Source organism: Triticum urartu, chromosome 3A, assembly GCF_056163025.1.
Source record: "Triticum urartu cultivar PI428250 chromosome 3A, HENAU_Tu73, whole genome shotgun sequence".
Lineage (NCBI taxonomy): Eukaryota > Viridiplantae > Streptophyta > Magnoliopsida > Poales > Poaceae > Triticum > Triticum urartu.
In genome coordinates, this window is record NC_141875.1 from 511307689 (window position 1) to 511327220 (window position 19532).

At 41.3% G+C, this 19532-nt stretch overlaps 2 protein-coding genes and 1 pseudogene across 3 annotated transcripts; 2 read left to right on the plus strand and 1 right to left on the minus strand.

The window, feature by feature from the left end:
- Nucleotides 1-5090: 5090 nt before the first annotated feature.
- LOC147980311 (uncharacterized) lies at nucleotides 5091-10410 on the minus strand. Its single transcript, XM_087547510.1, has 13 exons — nucleotides 10208-10410; nucleotides 9265-9489; nucleotides 8709-9144; nucleotides 8429-8596; nucleotides 8008-8301; nucleotides 7123-7882; nucleotides 6801-7041; nucleotides 6509-6686; nucleotides 6287-6385; nucleotides 6055-6177; nucleotides 5745-5851; nucleotides 5563-5635; nucleotides 5091-5466 (listed from the first exon to the last, which is right to left on the minus strand). Exons 1-13 carry the CDS (start codon nucleotides 10333-10335, stop codon nucleotides 5362-5364), a joined length of 2937 nt encoding a protein of 978 aa, XP_087403636.1. The 5' UTR covers nucleotides 10336-10410; the 3' UTR covers nucleotides 5091-5361.
- Nucleotides 10411-12746: 2336 nt separating this feature from the next.
- LOC125548613 (uncharacterized) lies at nucleotides 12747-13557 on the plus strand. The gene is made up of 2 exons (XM_048712179.2): nucleotides 12747-13071; nucleotides 13193-13557. Exons 1-2 carry the CDS (start codon nucleotides 12825-12827, stop codon nucleotides 13276-13278), a joined length of 333 nt encoding a protein of 110 aa, XP_048568136.1. The 5' UTR covers nucleotides 12747-12824; the 3' UTR covers nucleotides 13279-13557.
- Nucleotides 13558-15893: 2336 nt separating this feature from the next.
- Nucleotides 15894-16684, plus strand: LOC125544756 (uncharacterized; annotated as a pseudogene). Its single transcript, XR_015599785.1, has 2 exons — nucleotides 15894-16262; nucleotides 16398-16684. The product of XR_015599785.1 is annotated as an uncharacterized LOC125544756 (transcript).
- Nucleotides 16685-19532: the final 2848 nt, after the last annotated feature.

Here is a 19532-nt window from a genome sequence, read left to right on the forward strand (position 1 = left end):
GACAACGACAACAACACATGGAGACAAAGACCCGAACCCGAGAAAATAAAATAACTTAACGCCGGAAACGGCAAGAGTTAGAGTACAAATTGGGAAAGTTACATCCGGGGTGTTACAACACTCCACCACTACGAAAGGATTTCGTCCCGAGATCTAGGACTGAAAGAACGCCGGGTACTCAGAACGGAGGTGATCCTCGCGTTCCCAGGTAGCTTCACGGTCGGAATGGTGTGACCACTTGACTTTGAGAAATTTGATTGACTTGTTGCGAGTCTTGCGTTCAGTCTCTTCAAGAATAGCAACTAGGTGCTCGCGATAGGAGAGATCTTCTTGGAGCTCAATGTCCTCGAAGTTGACGGTGCGGTCAGGAGTCTTGAAGCACTTTCGAAGCTGAGAGACATGGAACACATCGTGAACATTTGCAAAGTTTGAAGAAAGCTCGAGTTGATAGGCGAGATCGCCTCTCTTGCTGACAATCTTGAAAGGTCCCACGTATCTGGGGGCAAGCTTCCCTTTGATACCGAAGCGACGAGTACCTTTCATAGGAGAGACGCGGAGGTAAACATGATCTCTGATCTCGAAAGCCAAATCACGGTGCTTACTATCATAGTAGCTCTTCTGGCGGGATTGGGCTGCTTTGAGGTTATCACGAATGACTTTGCACATCTCCTCTGCCTCTGTGATTAAGTCATTACCCAAAAGCTGACGTTCGCCGGTTTCAGACCAGTTGAGAGGGGTACGGCACTTCCTGCCATACAGAATTTCAAATGAGGCCTTGCCCGAACTTACTTGAAAACTGTTGTTGTAGGAGAATTCAGCACAAGGAAGACAATCCTCCCACTTCATGCCGAAGGAGATCACACAAGCCCTGAGCATATCTTCAAGAATCTAGTTGACACGCTCGACTTGACCGCTAGTTTGAGGATGGAAAGCTGTGCTGAAGCGGATGTTGGTGCCCATGGCCTTTTGAAAAGAATCCCAAAACTTTGAGGTAAAGATGCTGCCACGGTCTGAAGAGATCACTCGTGGAATACCGTGCAGAGAGACAATCCGAGAGGTATAGAGTTCCGCCAATTGATCTGCAGTGATCGACTCTTTGATAGGCAGAAAGTGAGCCACTTTGGTGAGTTTGTCGATGACAACGAATATAGCATCATTGCCATGCTTGGACTTTGGAAACCCAGTCACGAAGTCCATTTCAATGTGATCAGGCTTACACTTGCCACGTCAATCAAGGTACATAAATAACATTACATCAACCAAACACTCATGGCCCGACTACGGCGCCAAAATAAAAGATAACCCAACATGCGACACGGTCCCGATCAACCCCAACTGGGCACCACTACTGATCATCAGGAAAGGAAACATAGTATCGTTGAGAGTCCTCGTCGAACTCCCACTTGAGCTCAAGCGCGTCTCCTGGAGCGTAATCATCAGGCCCTGCATCTGGTGTAATAGTAATCTGTGAGCCACAGGGACTCAGCAATCTGATGTGTTTGTACGTGAAAAAGGTATATTACAAAAAGTACATCGCAGATGATATTTTTTCAAAAAAACTTGTATTGGGGTATCTTAGAATATTTAATGAAGTATATTGAGAATAATAAAGAGGTATAATTAATGCATATATGAGGTATATTGAGAATGAGAGTACATACTCCCAGGAGTACAGAAGAGGAGTCATATATATATATATATATATATATTGTTGTTGTTCTAAGAATGATCATGATGCCCTCATGTCAGTATTTTATTTTACCGACACCTCTATATTTAAACATGTGGACATATTTCTCGATATCGGCTTTCTCTTGAGGACAAGCGAGGTCTAAACTTGGGGGAGTTGATACGTCCATTTTGCATCATGCTTTTATATCGATATTTATTGCATTATGGGATGTTATTACACATTATGTCACAATAATTATGCCTATTCTCTCTTATTTTACAAGGTTTACATGAAGAGGGGGAATGCCGGCAGCTAGAATTTTGGGCTGGAAAAGGAGCAAATATTAGAGACCTATTTTGCACATCTCCAAAAGTCATGAAACTTCACGGGAGCATGTTTCAGAATATATAAAAAATATTGGGCGAAAGAAGTACCAGCGGGGGGCCACCCACCGTCCACGAGGGTGGGGGCACGACCTACCCACTGGGCGTGCCCCCTACCTCATGGGCCCCCTGGTGGCCCTCTGATGCCCACCTTTAGCTATATGGAGTCTTTCGTCGAGAAAAAAAATCATAAGCAAGCTCACAAGACGAAACTCCGCCGCCACGAGGCGGAACCTTGGCGGAACCAATCTAGGGCTCCGGCGGAGCTGTTCTGCTGGGGAAACTTCCCTCCGGGAGGGGGAAATCATCACCATCGTCATCACCAACGATCCTCTCATCGGGAGGGGGTCAATCTCCATCACCATCTTCACCAGCACCATCTCATCTCAAACCCTAGTTCATCTCTTGTATCCAATCTTTGTATCCAAACCTCATATTGGTACCTATGGGTTGCTAGTAGTGTTGATTACTCCTTGTAGTTGATGCTAGTTGGTTTACTTGGTGGAAGATCATATGCTCAGATCCATTATGCATATTAATACCCCTCTGATTATGAACATAAATATGCTTTGTGAGTAGTTACGTTTGTTCCTGAGGACATGGGAGAAGTCTTGCTATAAGTAACCATGTGAATTTGGTATTCGTTCAATATTTTGATGAGATATATGTTGTCATCCCTCTAGTGGTGTCATGTGAACGTCGACTACATGACACTTCACCATTGTTTGGGTCTAGAGGGAGGCATTGGGAAGTAATAAGCAGATGATGGGTTGCTAGAGTGACAGAAGCTTAAACCCTAGTTTATGCGTTGCTTCGTAAGGGGCTGATTTGGATCCATATGTTTCATGCTATGGTTAGGTTTACCTTAATACTTCTGTTGTAGTTGCGGATGCTTGCAATAGGGTTAATCATAAGTGGGATGCTTGTCCAAGTAAGGACAGTACCCAAGCACCGGTCCACCCACATATCAAATTATGAAAGTACCGAACGTGAATCATATGAACGTGATGAAAACTAGCTTGATGATAATTCCCATGTGTCCTCGGGAGCGCTTTCCTTCATATAAGAGTTTGTCCAGGCTTGTACTTTGCTACAAAAAGGATTGGGCCACCTTGCTGCACCTTATTTACTTTTATTACTTGCTACTCGTTTCAAATTACCTGATCGCAAAACTATCTGTTACCGATAATTTCAGTGCTTGCAGAGAATACCTTACTGAAAACTGCTTATCATTTCCTTCTGCTCCTCGTTGGGTTCGACACTCTTACTTATCGAAAAGGTTACGATAGATCCCCTACACTTGTGGGTCATCAGTCCATGCTTCCGCACCCCGCTATAATCCCCTACTTGAACATGGTGCTTTATGCCACATGTTATTATCCAATGATGTGTTGCCATCCTATGATGCTTGAGTAGATCTCTTCTGTTCTTTGGGTTGATTAATGATCTTGACTGGTTTGAGTTGTATGTTTTATATTGGTGATGTCCTATGGCGCCCTCCGTGCCGCGCACACATGAGGGATCCCCGCTGTAGGGTTTGCAATATATTCATGGTTCGCTTATGGTGGGTTGCTAGAGTGACAGAAGCTTAAACCCGAGTAAGGGTTTTTTTTGCGTATGGGAGTAAAGAGGACTTGATACTTTAATGTTATGGTTGTGTTTTACCTAATGATTAGTTGTGGATGCTTGCTAGAGTTCCAATCATGTGCATATGATCCAAGTAGAGAAAGTATGTTAGCTTATGCCCCTCCCTCACATAAAATTGCACTAATAATTACCGATCTTGTTAACAATTGCCTAGGATAATTCCGTGCACCGATCCATCATTATTCCACACTCGCTATTTGTAATATATTACAATATATTCTAACTTTATGTTAACAACACCTATTTCTATATTTTAGCTCTCCAATACCATGCAAAGCTATCCTCTTTATACCCACAACGTATTTTTATTTCTCGTTTCTATATGAAAGCAAACGCTCGGTGTACGTAGAGCTGTATCAGTGGCAGATTGGGCTTGAGAGAATATTGATCTTAAATTTAGCTCCTTGTGGGTTCGACACTCCATACTTATCGCTTCCATCTTTGAAAATTGCTATGATGATTCCTTACACTTGGGGATTATCAGAGCAGCGAGAAGACGAGCATAAGAAGAAGCTTCAAAAAGAAGCCAAGAAAGAAAGCAAAAAAAGAAGATAATGTGGAGTCATCAAGCAAGCCTAAACCCAAGAGGAAAGTTACTTGTTCATTTTGAAGTGAAGAAAAACACACTATCAAAACTCGTGAGTCATTCCTTGAGTACAAGGCTAAGATGGATGTTAATCTTACAACAAAATGTCAGTTTTACTCTGAGGAAGGCCACACAATGCAATCATGCATCCAGTTTAAAGCTGCAATGGTGAAAGTCGAGGGACATGTTCAATAGTTAGATTATACTGCTGCAGTTCAATTCATGTATCAGTAACTTGAAGCCTACTTTCGAAAAAGACATATTTGTACTGTGTAGTTTTACTGAATTTTCTGTCAACTTTATCTGAGATTTTGGTTCATGTTACTGCTCATTAAAACCGCATATGCTAAAAAAGTTGATATTGCTGCAGAAGTGAGGGTGAAAAAAATGAAGCATTGATATTGTGTGTTGTGGGAAATTAAGAGAGCATGTATTTCAAAAGAAATATTACACAATTTCAGTTATTAAGAAAAAATGTGTTTCTCAAAATGTGCTGATTGCTCAAAGGCATTGGACAAAAAATGAGAATGCTTGTTCTAGCAAGCTAAAATGCTTCTAGTATTTTGTCAAAGCTGCCAAAATGCTTCTTCCAGCAACAATTATCACAAGCTGTTGCTCCAAAAAAGAAAATGTACAAAAAATGTTTCATGAGCATGCTTCCTCCAATAATTCCTTAACATTGTTGCTGACAAAAAGTGGTTGTCGGACAATTTGTGACAAGATAAGGCAACACATACTAGAAAAACACACATGAAAACATTTGTAACAAAAACTGAGAAACATTCCATAAAACTTGAAAAGGTTGAGTACGAAGCAGCAAAACTGTTATAACTTGCTTCCAACAAACCACTGCACGGTTATAGCTTCCAACAAAATCACTGAAACATATACTTATGTTTCCTTACTACAAACTACTAAGAATCATTCCAGCCAAGCAATTGCTTTACATGGAGTTCATTTGACACAAAAAAGAACATATCACACTACTGGCAATAATGTATTAACAAAAATTGCAAAGTTGCATCTTCAAAACCTTTGCAATCGCCTTCTTCAATGCTTGATGATCACTTTCTTCAAGCCACTATGATCGCCTTGTGCACATCAGCGGGGAAGACCTTGTTCAGCGGATGGAAAAACAGCTTCGAAGCAATGGTCTTCCGCACATCAAGCATATTTTGCTGCATAAGAGAGAAAATAGTGAAAAGAGAACAAACGTATATCATACAGGCAACACATGAAAAAGTACCCAAAAAAGCATGATTATCTATTTTTACCTTCTTAAAATCTTTCATCCTCTTGCCGTCGAAATTTTCCAAGTATAGTGTTGAAAACAATCCACAATCAAAGTTGTTTCGTGGTGCCATTCAAAAAATGGGTAGAAAAAAGTTAAAGATTTCTACATAAAAGGACATGTAAACACAACTATTATGGAGGGGTGTGTGTGATTAGAGCTCACTGAGTTGCCTGCTGTGGGTAGTCAAGCAGGGGCCAGACTGGTTTGAAAGAAGATAAATCCACTTTGAAATCTGGCTCTTCTGTATCAATCCTCTTGAAATTGGTAAACTGGCAGAAATAGGAAACAGTGGCAAAAAAAGCAGGGGCTTTGTCAAACATAAAAGAGTGATGGGGGAAAATGCTACAACCACTAAAACTTCAGACACATTCGGATTCACTATCAAGATTTTGAACACATGTTCATTGGGGATCTGGTTTTTTCAAATAATGAACAATGAAAACTACAGATAAAAGGATAAAATGTCACTTACCAGATTCCTTGCAGCAACATCAAATTTTCCGTTATCCAATGAGTCAAACATGTTGAACTCCTTGTGCAAGAGGTTAATGACACAAACAATCCAGTGGCCATCACGGAGGATGGTGAAGAAAAGCTAGAAAAAGTAGTAAAGACAAGATAAAGGTTAAATGGAATAAACTTTAAAGCACAAAAAACTAAAGGAAACATAGAAATCGATAAAAAATTGTTGGGAGCAAACATACTAGGTCAAAAACTGAAATCTGAAAATTTTGGCACACCCTCCTTAGCTCTCTTGCACAAACACTTGGATCAAAAACTTCTGGGTGGACAGAGAGTTGAATCTGCAACACACAGGGGCATAGAAAAACATAAGAAAAAGTGATGGAGAACTTTTACAATAGGGCATACTAAAAAACTCTAGAAAAATGGTGGCACTAAATGGGAGCAACAAAAGATGAACTAACGCTCATTAAAATAGAGAAAGCAAATTTCTTCTGCTTATTTGAAGACGACAATTGTTCAATGTTGAAGGTTTCAACGAATAAAGACATGACTTCGTTGCATATCTGAGCGCGTGGCTTCAACGACTTCTGAAAGTTGGTGTAGGTAATGTGGAAATCACCAATCCTAATGAAAGGAGGCCTGCAACAAGAAGGATGAAAATCACAGTAGTTAGGAGCGTTTGAAAAGATGAAAATGTAATAAATAGGAGATAACAAAATGGTGGAAGCAAATTTTTGAGAAGATGATACTTACTCAATTTCCCCTCTCTTCATCTTGTACCTCTTCATGACATAGTACTGGTACATTGCTTCCGTCTTCGAATCTATCTTGATTTTCTTGTACTTTGATCCGGCCGACATTGGACTCCCTACTCTTTTCTTGCCCTTGAGCTTCTTCTCGTCCTTGCTCTTCAACTTCTCCTCGTTGAAGTCGGGACTTGGTTCCCTGTTGCTAACTAGAACAACTGGCTCTTCTTGTGGTTTTGATGGTCCATCTGAAAAAACAATAAAAAAAGATTTTCCAGAAAATGTTGTGAGGAGAGATTTGTTCAAAGATAAAACATGGCAGGGCATACCGGCAGTCTCACTTGATAATGGAGCCATAGAGGTTGGTGTGACATCATACACTAGAACTTCTGCTTCTGTTGAGATTGGAGCCTGAGGAGTGACATAAAAAACATCACAAGACTTTGGTGTTGTAACAGTGTTGCCATGGGTTGGAGCATTGGAGTTCGCATCTACATTTAGGACACTGATCCACCACTCATATTCCTCAGTGCCCTCTTGGAACACACTCATTGATGGCACATCACTCCAATGTCCAGCCACACTAGTCGGCATAGAGTGATTGCGCTGGCTGAGTTGGTGACCATGCTCATTGTCTTCACCACTGGACACTTTCTCCTTTGTAGTCTCAAAACATCGTGCAAGGTTCTCACTGACAAAAGCACTAGTTCTTGTGCCCAGCTCAACCACGTCTCCTCCATTAGGCTCATGAGCAATGCTACTTGCACAGTTGCTTCGAGCTCCTTCAGCTGGCTCAAACACCTTGTCAGTTGTTGGCTCATCTACGACCTTCTCCCTGGAACTTTCCTTTCTACAACCATGACCATCTGACTTGCCTAAAACATTGCTGTGAGGAGGCGACACATCAAAGGTAACATCCGCTGCTTCCTGAGAACTTGACGAAGCAACATGAACATCTTTGAGAAGCTGCTCCATTCGCTTGCAATGTATTGCTTGCAACATTTGCCCGTAAGAACTTGGAGACCCTTTTAACTTTGCGTCATATAGTTTTGTGTGCTTGTCGTAGATTGCAGCCATATGTGATGGGAGCTGAAAAAATGTATGGAAAAATAAAGTGACAGTCATCAGTAGGGATGCAACTTACCATATGATGGAACTAAAAAATAGAAAAGGTAGAAAGGTATTTGACAAAATTAAACAACAAAAAATCTCACCTCAAGCTCTGCCCCAAATGGTGCCGGGTTTTGAAGGTAATCATCCAGCGAACCACACACATCTTCGTCGGTGCTTTTGCCATTATCCGTTGGGTTGCTACCTTTCGTAGGGTTCTCTTTCGCAGCCACATTATCTTGGTTATCATTAATGTTGATATTTCCAGCTCCACATTCTTGAGTATCATCACAATCCGGGCTGTCTGAAACCTGCTGATCTTGAGCAACTTCACTGTTGTTGCCTACCGGGCCTTGGGCAGGTAATGCTGCGTATGGTGTCTCTAACAGAGAGCGAAACTATAGGACACAAAACAAAAAGAAACAAGAATTAAAACCATGAGTACACAAGCAAAAATAAGAAGGTAAAAATTGGGAGAAACAATGCTGCAATGGATGAGGGAAGTAAACCACACAAAAAACTTACACGACACTCCCCGAATGAGGCTTTGCCCAAAGAAAGCTTATTCTTGTCAAAGTCCAACACAAGATCAAAGTCAATCTGATGCACGAAGCAAGCCCTTGGAAGAGAATAATTCAATTGGTGCTTGTTGATGGCAGCTTGAGGAAATATCAAATGGTCCATGTAAATAACCTGAATAAGAAGACAAAAAATAATATATCAGACACAATAAGAAAAAATGTGCTTACAGAAAACAAAAACATGTTGCGATAGATAGAAAAATTCCAAAAAGAAAGAAGTATACCGCGAGCATAGAGAAGCAGCCCCCAACCCAGAATGAAGAAGTAGCCTGTGATTTTATCTTGTCCTGGCACTTCTTGACCTCTCTCATTGCAACACTTAAAACGTGTTCATCCCAAGCGAATTCAGTAACCTTGTCCATTTCTTCAAGGCTTTTCAAGTACTCTAGCGGCACCATGTTGCCAGTGCTTGGAGTTAAAACTGTTGCAAGCGCTAAGAGCACCCATGACCTCTTCGTAGTATCACCATCATCATTCCTAGCTCGATGAAGCACATCCACTGTATGCGTAATTGGAGCCCTACCATTCTTGTGATAAATGTTGTGGAGCTCACAATGCTCATGTCTCTTGAAAAGCTCAATTGGTCTGTTGCCTGATGGGATATTTAAAACCTTCTTCACCATGTCTCGAGTAAACACAATGACCTTATTCTGACTCAGCCTGAAACCCCAAAAAATGTATTCATTGGTTGCTATCAACATGACCTAAAAAGAAAGAAAGTATATGTTGCAGACATGATGCATGAGAAAAAAGGAATAAGAAAGGAGGTGGGTGCAATACCTGAGCTCACAACTGTCAGTGTCAATGTTCATTGTTAACCATTCCATCAGATCATGTGGCGCTGTGAAAGGTGAGATGCTCGTGAGATCACCGAAGCCAGTTTCATTTATGTAGCGCCTCTTGCTAGGATTAAGTTTTGTCTTCGCAACTTCGCGCAAGTGTTTTGCTGCGAAACGTTGGTTGAATGCAATATCAGACTCCATTACTTCTTCGTCTGACATGTAGCTGCAAAAATCAAAATGAATAAAAAATGTATTGGGTACAAACACCACTATACAATTACTACAGAAAGCGTTGGGCATTCGGATTCCAGCATACTCAACATCTACCAAGCATAACAATGAAGCAAAAAAATGAGCATTCCTTTCTTGCAATTACTTAAGAGTGGGTAAATCCAGAAAAACTAAACAATTAGCCGCGCGACACAATCAGCTCAAAGAAAAAGGTCTAAAGCAATTACATGCAGCAAAACACTATAAGATGGAAAAATCTTGTCTGAGTATAGAAATAAAACAAACAATAAGGCTCTGAACTGACTTTCATCTAAAAAACCTAATCTAAACAACAAATACATCAAGAAACCCATAACTTGACTAACCAAATGGCAGCATCACAAAAAGATCACTGAGAATCTAGTCCTCCAACTCTGAAATCTCATCCCCTACCTATAAAAATCTCAACTATAAAACCTAGCTACAACATGGAACCAAATTAATCCGATCTACACAACAAACCCTAGGTGAAATGGGGGATGAATTTGGCGGCAGGAAGGGAGTAGCGGCTCAAATGAAACCCCTGAATAGACAACACATCTATACTATGCATTCGACCCAGATGTACTCATCCAACGCTGGGAACTGCTGGGATTAACTGCGAAATGAACCACTAAAAGGAAATCATGCAGGCGGGGGAGAAAAATGATGCGACCTGCAGGGCACCATACCTCTCGTCTGTCGCTGCAACTATAGGGGGGTCGTGTAGCTCGGCGACGTGGCCGACGGTGCTCGCTGCCGCCTGAACCTCTGGTTCCCTTGTCGTCCCGGCAGCATCCAGCTCCCCCACCCCCATCATGATTTTGGATCTCGTAGTCGCCTGCGTTGTTGCCAAAGCTAGAGAGGGATGGGGATGAAAGCAGATGGGACGACCGAGCTCGGGGGGTGGGAGCAAAAAAATACCTAGGGCACGCGCGTCCACACCCCTGGTCAGAAAGCATCTAGACCGTACGATGCGCCGCGATCCGACGGCACGCAAGATGGTCGCTTGGACAGCTGCGTGCATCCGGATGAGAATGAGTGTTTTCCAAGTGAGTACTCCTCCCTGTGTGTGTTAAATTGCCCCATTCTTGACATAGAAAAAGCAAAAACGACATGAGGAAGATCTTATGTTTTTTAGTATGTTCTTGAATCATACTGTATTAATTTAGAGATCTATAGGGGGCAAGAGTGTTGGACATACAATGTTGAAAATGAATAAATTATAGAAAGAAATTTTGGAGTACTACTTACAAATGGAGTGCATTTAAAGAAATTTAAAACGTGCACACAACACAAGTATGATTGAAAGTAAGGCAACAAACAGAAATTCTCGAGAAAAAAAACAAGCGGACATTCTCAGAATCAAAAGGCATATTATCAAATCTAGAATTCTCTCATTCATTTTGGCATTACCATCTTTAAAGTCTGCATAGATCTCTTAGTAAAACCTTCTTTGATTTGGTTCTTTCAGTAAGATACCGAAAAGGCCCTCTTTGGCGACGACAAGATGTGAGGAGGAGGGAGAGTTGGCAGTGAAGGTAGGTTTAGGTCATCGCCCATGTCGCCCATGGGGAACGACGCGGGAGAGGAGCATTTTTTCGGCGGAGCTTTCTTTTTCAACAAGATAGCCATGGCATCTGTTACCGGCATACATCATGATGTCATCTCTATGATTATCTCCAAGTCCCGTGACTGCCGTTGACCTATGTCTAGCACCCAAAAATGCTATACCCACGTAATTTTTACTAAAAGCTACTAAACCTTCCATCCCTAACTAATACACTCCCTCCATTTTCGGGGGTGGGCCTGCCTCACTTTTCTTAACCAATAAAATCATTCCAGCTAAGATCCTTTGTAAGGAAATATTTTACGCAGGTGTAGTGTTGTTTGTCTAGCACCTGCTTCGTCTGCTCCTCCGAGATGTAACTTTCCTTTTTTTGTTGAGACTTTGCGTGGCCTATGTGCCTGTTTACCCGACCCTTGCGGTTTGTTCTTGGCTTGTATGCTGATGACTTAACTGATACTCTGTGTCGTTTGTTGGATGACTTATTCGTTTGACTTTATTTATAAAGTCAGACGCTATGCCTTTTCTCTAAAAAAGATAGGCAGGAAATCGAGATTGCCATTTTTTTACCTATCCAAATAAATTTCCTGCTGATGAAATGACCTATAAAACTGTTCAAAATCCTATACAAGTTCTTTTAATCGGAAAACACTAGAAATTTATACAAGGATTGTGTAGATGCGTATGCATCCCCCCCGGTTCCATATTAAGTGTCTCTTACTTAGTACAACAGCGACCACACGCTTGGATGATAAGTATTTCGCCATGCGATTTTCTGGTTGAAGAAATTGAGAAAACACCAAATGCCAATCAAAACCGATTCCTCGCGCGAAAGAGAAGAAGATCAAATCGGTTCCGGCTGCAGTAACTTGGCGCATTCTCCCTGTCATAAACAAAAAAGAAGACCTTGCACAAGAGATGGTCTCAGTTACCAACTGGATTTCAAAGAAGACACCACTCGGCCAAGACAAGAGAACCAGTGTTTCATCAAAAGCCTTGCATCTACCAGTACGGTGTAATGTTGGAGTAGTACAAAATCGTCCGACCGCGACCTTGTCTGCAGGCGTTTCAATGAGCCACACGCAAGGCGTCAGTGATCACCAGCTCACTGCCTTACTGAAACCGGAAATCTCTTGTAGTACTAACGCGCAAGTTCGATCAGATTAGATTAGATTAGGCAGAACATTATCACGTACGTACCCATCGATGCTCCAAGACATTTTGTCGCCGTCCACCTGCTTCTAGGATACGTCTGTCCGTGGGAGACTGCTGTAATGTGCAGTGATCTGAAAGTGGCCGTTCCTGAGCTGTTCTTCAGTTACGCGTCTACTTCATGCGTTCGCTTGTGACATGCAGAGGTTGCATGCCTGTGCGGTGGTGCCAAAGGTGGTAACCCGGGACGCCCTGCCCTTGCCAAGAAGAGCAGGATGAATGGACGTCTCGCCCACCCGGTCCCACTTATAACAAGTAAAAGGTTCATCCAACTTGAACACTCGGGGTGACTTATAACCCTGTAAAATAGCAAGCAGTAACAAAGCTAGTGCGGTGCATCGCTGCCATCTGCCATTGATCGAGGATCCGACGCGCACTGATCGATCAGTCCGCGAAACTGAGTGGATGAACAGTGCGGCCTCGCTGGGCTATAAATTCAGGCCCCCCGCTGCACACCCCTACACATCATCCAGATCCCCACCCCCTACCAGTAGTGCTCTCCCGGTGTGACTTGCGAGCTCGATCGCGCAATGGCGGCTCGCGCTGGGAAGGCCCTCGCCTTGGCCATGCTGATCTCCTTCCTTGTGGTCCAGGGGACAACGGGGAAACTGACGGCAAACTGCTACTGCGTGTTCTACAATTGGTGCTTTAACATTGGCCCTAAGCCACGCGACCACCTCATCTGCATGGAGAAAAGCCTCAAGCATTGTTTCAAGGGGTGCCCGCGTACTGCTACTACTCCTTACGTGACGCCACTGGCCGATCTTGTCAACCCCGGTGAGTTATCTTTTCCCGCAATGTCAGGTGTCTGAGCATGTACATATGGTTCGTGTGTTTTCTGCAAATTTGTTTGTCTGACTTGTCGCGTTTCCCGTGGTTTGCTGCTGAATGCTTACAGTTACAGACGAGCGCAGCATGGCCGTTCCTGCCGGGGGTGCCGATCACGGCGAGTTCAACGCCGCTGAAGAGGATGCAGCTCCATGAGGGCTGCGAGAGGCTGGCTGGAGACTTGGAGGACAGACACAGTTTGGCCGCGGTATAGGCCGAGAAACTCTTCAGAATAAAAGCCTTCTCGTAGTGAAAGTCTGTCTGTCATGCACTGTACAAGATCTCTGGCTCTGGCAATAAATAAACATAACAAACATAATTACGTACTAGTATATGCTTGTCATCTTGTTGTACGCCCCGGATGTTCAAAACATGATGAACTGATGTTGCATATGCTGCTTGGACAAAACTCAAGAGGTTTTATACTAGTCTGAATTTGTTTGCTCGTGTTTTCCTTGTATATATGTGCTGATATCTGGTCAAGCTGCACGTCGTTTGTTCCCATATTTCGGTAGGGATGTTGGGTAAGGTATAAACAAAACCAGCAAATTATCAACGCGCACTAGTTCCGTTAATACTACAGCTTCGTTTGCAGTCTCGTCCAAAAGAAATTGTTGGTGGAAGATCACACGGGGATACGTTTGTTTCTACGATGAGTTATGGTCTTTGCTTTTAGATTGTTCTTTTTATTTTTCTTTTTCTTTTTCGAGACAATCTATTGGATTAGTTCTCTAACTACTATTTCAAAGTTTAAAAGATATTTCGAAGAACGTTGATGCAGTAAATGACAAACCCATCTATATGGCGTCTTCCATCACTTGCAGAGGAAGTACAAATTATTCATCTAGCAATCGAATCCTCTCCTCTCTTACGAATTCTACAATGTCAACCTGATACAAGCTCTTTTAAATATGCAATCCCTCTTTGTTTTCGTTTTCTTATTTTGTTTCCAGTCCCCTTTCCCCCCTTTTGTTTCTTGTTTTCTTTACAATCTTCTGGTTCTTTTTTCTTCATAGTGTTTGCAAAAATGTTTGCCTTGTTTAAAGAATGTTTAACATGTTTTCTTTTCTGTTGACTGACTGATTCTTTTCTCTTTTCATCAATTTCCCTTTTGGTCTCTCTTTACATTTTTTCTATTTATTTTTTGTGCTTTCTATTTCTCTTACTATTTTTAATTGTTTTTATATGAACATCTTTTAAGTAGTTGATTTCTAAAAAAAACACATGGTGGACATTTTTAACACATAATATATATTTATTTATTTTCCTTCCATTCTTTTATGCTTTATTTCACATTTTTCTTGTTTTTGGTTGATTTTATCAAGTGCTTATTGAATATTTTTAAGTTTACGTTAGAAAGTAAATAAAAAAAATACTTATTGAACTTTTTTTAGATACATGTGAGCATCTTTTGAACACCTGAAATGCATGTTGAATATTTTTTTAATATACAATGAAAATTTTGAAATACACATTGTTATTTGGTAACTACTCCCTCGGTCCCAAAATAAGTGACTCAACTATGACACACTACGGGGGAGTACTTGGTACATGGTAAACCTTGTAAAAAACTAAAAATAGACGAACATCATTTTTAAAACACACTATGACCATTTTGTGTAGTAAAAATAGACGAACATTTGTTCAAACAGTATGAACACTTAAAATACACAATGACATTTTGAAAAGCACGATTTAGAATTTAACATACAGGATGAACGTTTTACTACACAAATCTCATTTAAATGCACATGCAACAAATCTATTTTTCATTTTTCACCACATGCAAGCCCTCCACATCACCAAGCAAACATACAACCATTTCACATTCCACTTTACACTACATGCAAGTCATCTAGATTACGATTTTTATGTTTTATTGTATTTGAATGTCACAAGGCAATATATCTACAAACAATAATTGTATTATTTCCTCTAGAGTATATTTCTGACTGTCTTCACTTACACCAGTCAATAATCTAGATATTACATAAGTCCTTTACACCTATGGTATTTTGATGTTGCTCATGCTTTACTCATGGTTGAGGCTTGGTCATGAAATTTTTTGGTTGAACAAATTCAGGAAACACCAAACGTAAATCAGAATCGATTCCTCCCGCCAAAAAGAAGATGATATAATCAATTCCGTCTGCAATAACTTGGCGCACTCTCCTTTCCCAGTACTACCTCCGTCTCGGTGAATAAGTCATTCGCGTAGTTCTAGGTCGACGATTTAACTATTTAAATATGTATTATACGTGACAAAAAATATATATTTAAAAACTATATTCGTGTAGAAATCTAGTGATATACTTTTCATGACAAATAACACATATTTAATTCCTTAAATCGATGATCTAGAACTACGCGAATGACTTATTCACTTAGACGGAGGTAGTAAGAAAAAACGAGAAGACCTTGCATAAGAGATGGTCTCAGTTACCAACTGGATTTGAAAGAAGACACCACTCGGCCAAGACAAGAGAACCAGTGTTTCCTCGGAAAACTTGCACCTACTAGTAGAAAATTGTCCGACCACGACCTTGTCTGCAGGCGTTTCAATGAACCACATGCAAGGCATCAGTGATCACCAGCTCACTGCCATACTGAAACCGGAAATCTCTTGTACTAACGCGCAGGCTCGATCAGATTAGAATTAGAATAGATTAGGCAGAACATTATCACGTACGTACCCATCGATGCGTCCAAGACATTTTGTCGCCGTCCACCTCTGCTCTTATGATACGTCTGTCCGTGGGACGCTGCTGAAATGTGCACTGATCTGAAAGTGGCCGTTCCTGAGCCGTTCTTCAGTTATGCGTCCACTTCATGGACATTCAGAGGTTGCATGCCTGTCTGGTGGTGCCAAAGCTAGTAACCATGGACTGATCGCGCAATGGCGGTTCGCGGCGGGAAGGCCCTGGTCGTAGCCATGCTCATCTCCTTGCTCCTGGTCCAGGGGGGCCTCGGGGAATTCCGATGCTGCCACTGCCGTGTGTACCGCAAGTGCATGAACAACCCTCGCCGCAAGCCCACTGAAGAAGGCTACAACTACTGCATCCTGAAATCCTTCAAGGACTGCAGGGCTGCCTTCAAGCATGGCTGCCCCAAGTCGGGCTGCAAGCAGCGTGCTGACCCCGGTGAGTTCTCCTTCCTCCCCGTCTTCGAGATTATGCCTGCCTGACTCGTGAGCTTAGCCAGGCCATCTGCTCTCTGCAAATTAATTCAGAGTAACTGTTTCTTTGACTGACCATCTTGCTGCTGAATCTTGGCAGACATGGGTGCGGCCTTTGCAGCTGCAGCCGGTGGTCGCAACCACAGCGAGGCCAGCGGCGCTGGAGAGGAAACAGCTCCATGAGAGCTCGACTGCTGGAGGATCAGGGTGGTATGTTAGATTGGAGGACAAGAAATATTCGGCCGCAGCCCAGGCTGAGAATATATGATCATAACTACGTAGAATAAATAATGCCATACCATCCTTCCTTCATACTAGTAGCTTGTTATGACTGAATGTCCTGCCACTGAGAACCTTTGCTGTCCTGGTTATATATGAACTTGAGTATGTGCTTGCCGTCTTATATATGATCAATCAATGATAAAGAGTTTGCACGTCTGCATGTCTGTATTTATCCCGCACGTCCAGAGGATTGCTGGAGATACGTTTTTTCTTTCTTTCTCGAGAAGGGGCTGTAAATACGTCTGAACAAAGAAGAGATTCAAATAAGCTAACGAGAGAAAAAAAAGCAACATAACACACACACACACACACACACACACACACACACACACACACACACACACACACACACGCACACACACACAATGAATCACGATAATTCCGTGACACTGTCTTCCTCTGACGTGTTATCTTCTTTCTTTCTTTTGTACGAGTTGTCTTGTTAATGTTGTTACGGTCTTGCAGTAAAATATGAACCCATCTACTATATGGAACTACCTCCGTAAACAATAGTGATCTAGAACGTCTTTATACTCCTGTTCGTCCCAAAACATAAGATCATTTTTTACACCATTACTCCCTCCGTTCCAAAATAGATGACTCAGCTTTGTCCCTCCGTTCCAAAATAGATGACTCAACTTTGTAGTTAGTACAGTCATCTATTTTGGAATGGAGGGAGTATATTTAGGGACTGAGGGAGTACTACGTATGGCTTCCTCCATCACTTTGTAGCAGAGGGAGCATGATTTATTCATGTAGCAATGGAAGTCTTTTCTTACGAATTCTACAACGTAAACCCATACAAGCAAATCCGTCCTCCATTTCTTAAAAAAAATACAAGCAAATCCGTGAGGTTCGCTGTAACCTCTGAGAAATCTAAATTGGTCTATACACAAGAGAGCACTATTTTCTCCCCCAAGGCCCAAGCCCTTACCAGGACCGTGAACCTACCCCGAATCCTTCCCTGCTACAGTTTTCAGCACATGCAGAGACCATCCAGGCACAATCTCCACCAAGGCCCAATCCATCATGCAACGGAATAGGAGAAAAGCATTTCTCCCGTGCACGTGCACGGAGGTCCTGTGCATGGGAGGGTCGTTCATTTTTCTTGGAGATTTGATGTTGTGCGTTAATGCTCTTTGTAGTTTGTCAGATCTTCCTCCGACCACATGCAAGCATATGCTTCACCATCCCATGCTTTGTTATTTTATTTCCAAGGTTAAAACTATTTTATCTTCTAAACCAAATGTATAATTTATGATCTGTTTGTATATTTGTGTTTATGACGAGGAGAACTTTAAAACTATACCACTTTTGAACGTGTTTCAGCATGTTCTAAAAATAATCAAATTTTAGAACACACTAAAACACTATTTAAAGTACACACAACTATGAGATACTTTGTCAAACACAATTAAAGTTCAAAGTTTTGTTTGAATAACTCACTGTTGAATTTTTGCATCGAACTAATAAATTTGTATGAAACAAGTTTGAAGCATGGTAGTTTACTTGTTGAAAATATTTCCTAAAAATATATTCAATATTGGTCTTGTTTGAAAGATCTTGTTAGAAAAAACACAATTATGCAAATAGAATGTAAATCAAACTTTTATTTCAACATACAATATGCATCTATTTATTTGGATGAAACTTGATGAGTAGAATAACATGTGAATGTATGCTAGATGAGAGAGAAAACATTATAGATGATGTCAGTGGTCCCACATAGTAATAAATAATGCGGTGGCATGATAGAAAATCCTCTCCCAACGGAATAGTTCCTCTTTTATCGCAGCTCTGGATCTTCTCTTCTGCTTATGCATCTTCTTCTTCTTCTTCCTGCCTTGTGCCACACCACAATATCTACATCCACACTTTCTAAACGCTGCTATACCTCGCTGCATCCCCCCTTGCCTCTGAACCTCCGCAGCCCGTACCGGCACGACGCGATGGCGTCCGTGATGGTTAGGAACACGCTCTCCTCCCCGATGGTGTCCTTGATGTACCCCGACACCACCAGCTTCTCCGTCACCTGCAGCCTGGGGTTCGCCAGAGCTATCTCAATATCACCAAGACCACGTATATATCTAAGTAAGTGATCTCATTTAAATGCACATGCAACAAATCTACGTTTCATTTTTCACCACATGCAAACCCTCCACATCACCAAGCGAGCATGCAACCATTTCACGTTCCACTTTCCACTACATGCAAGTCATCTACATTACGATTTTTATGTTTTATTGTTTCAGCAATAAATAATTGTATTTGAATGTCACAAGGCAATATAACATGCATCCACCCTTCATTTACCTCTAGGTTTTCTACCATCACATATTATTCTCTTATATTCTGATTTTATTTTCAATAATATAATTTCAGTAACAATGTGTGGGGCATTATCTAGTTTTTGGAACATATGATGAACATTTTTTAAGCACACGATGAATATATTTGTTTACTGTCACAGTTTTTTTGAAATAGACGATAAACATTTTTCAATACATGACGAACATTTTTTAAACGCAAGATGAATATTTTTTAAATAAGCAATATATATTTTTACATAGGATGAGCATTTTTTTAAAATATACATATTTTTTATAAAATCAATAAACTAAAGTATTTCGCCCAACATTTTTTAGAGTGACTTTTAAGAAACGGGAAAAATGAGAACGGACATTTCAGACAAATCAAAAGAGAGAGAAAATAAGCACGCGTGCATGTGATCATGCATGTGGCCAGCATGTTGCACCGTTGTTACACCAAGGCATAAGGTCTTTACACCTATGACATACCAGTGCTACTCATGTTTTGAAAGACTTTTGTCATGCAATTTTTTGGTTGAACAAATTCAGAAAACACCAAACGTCAATCAAAATCGATTCCTTCCGCGAAAAAGAAGAAGATCAAATCACTCCCGGCCACAATAACTTGGCGCATTCTCCTTTTC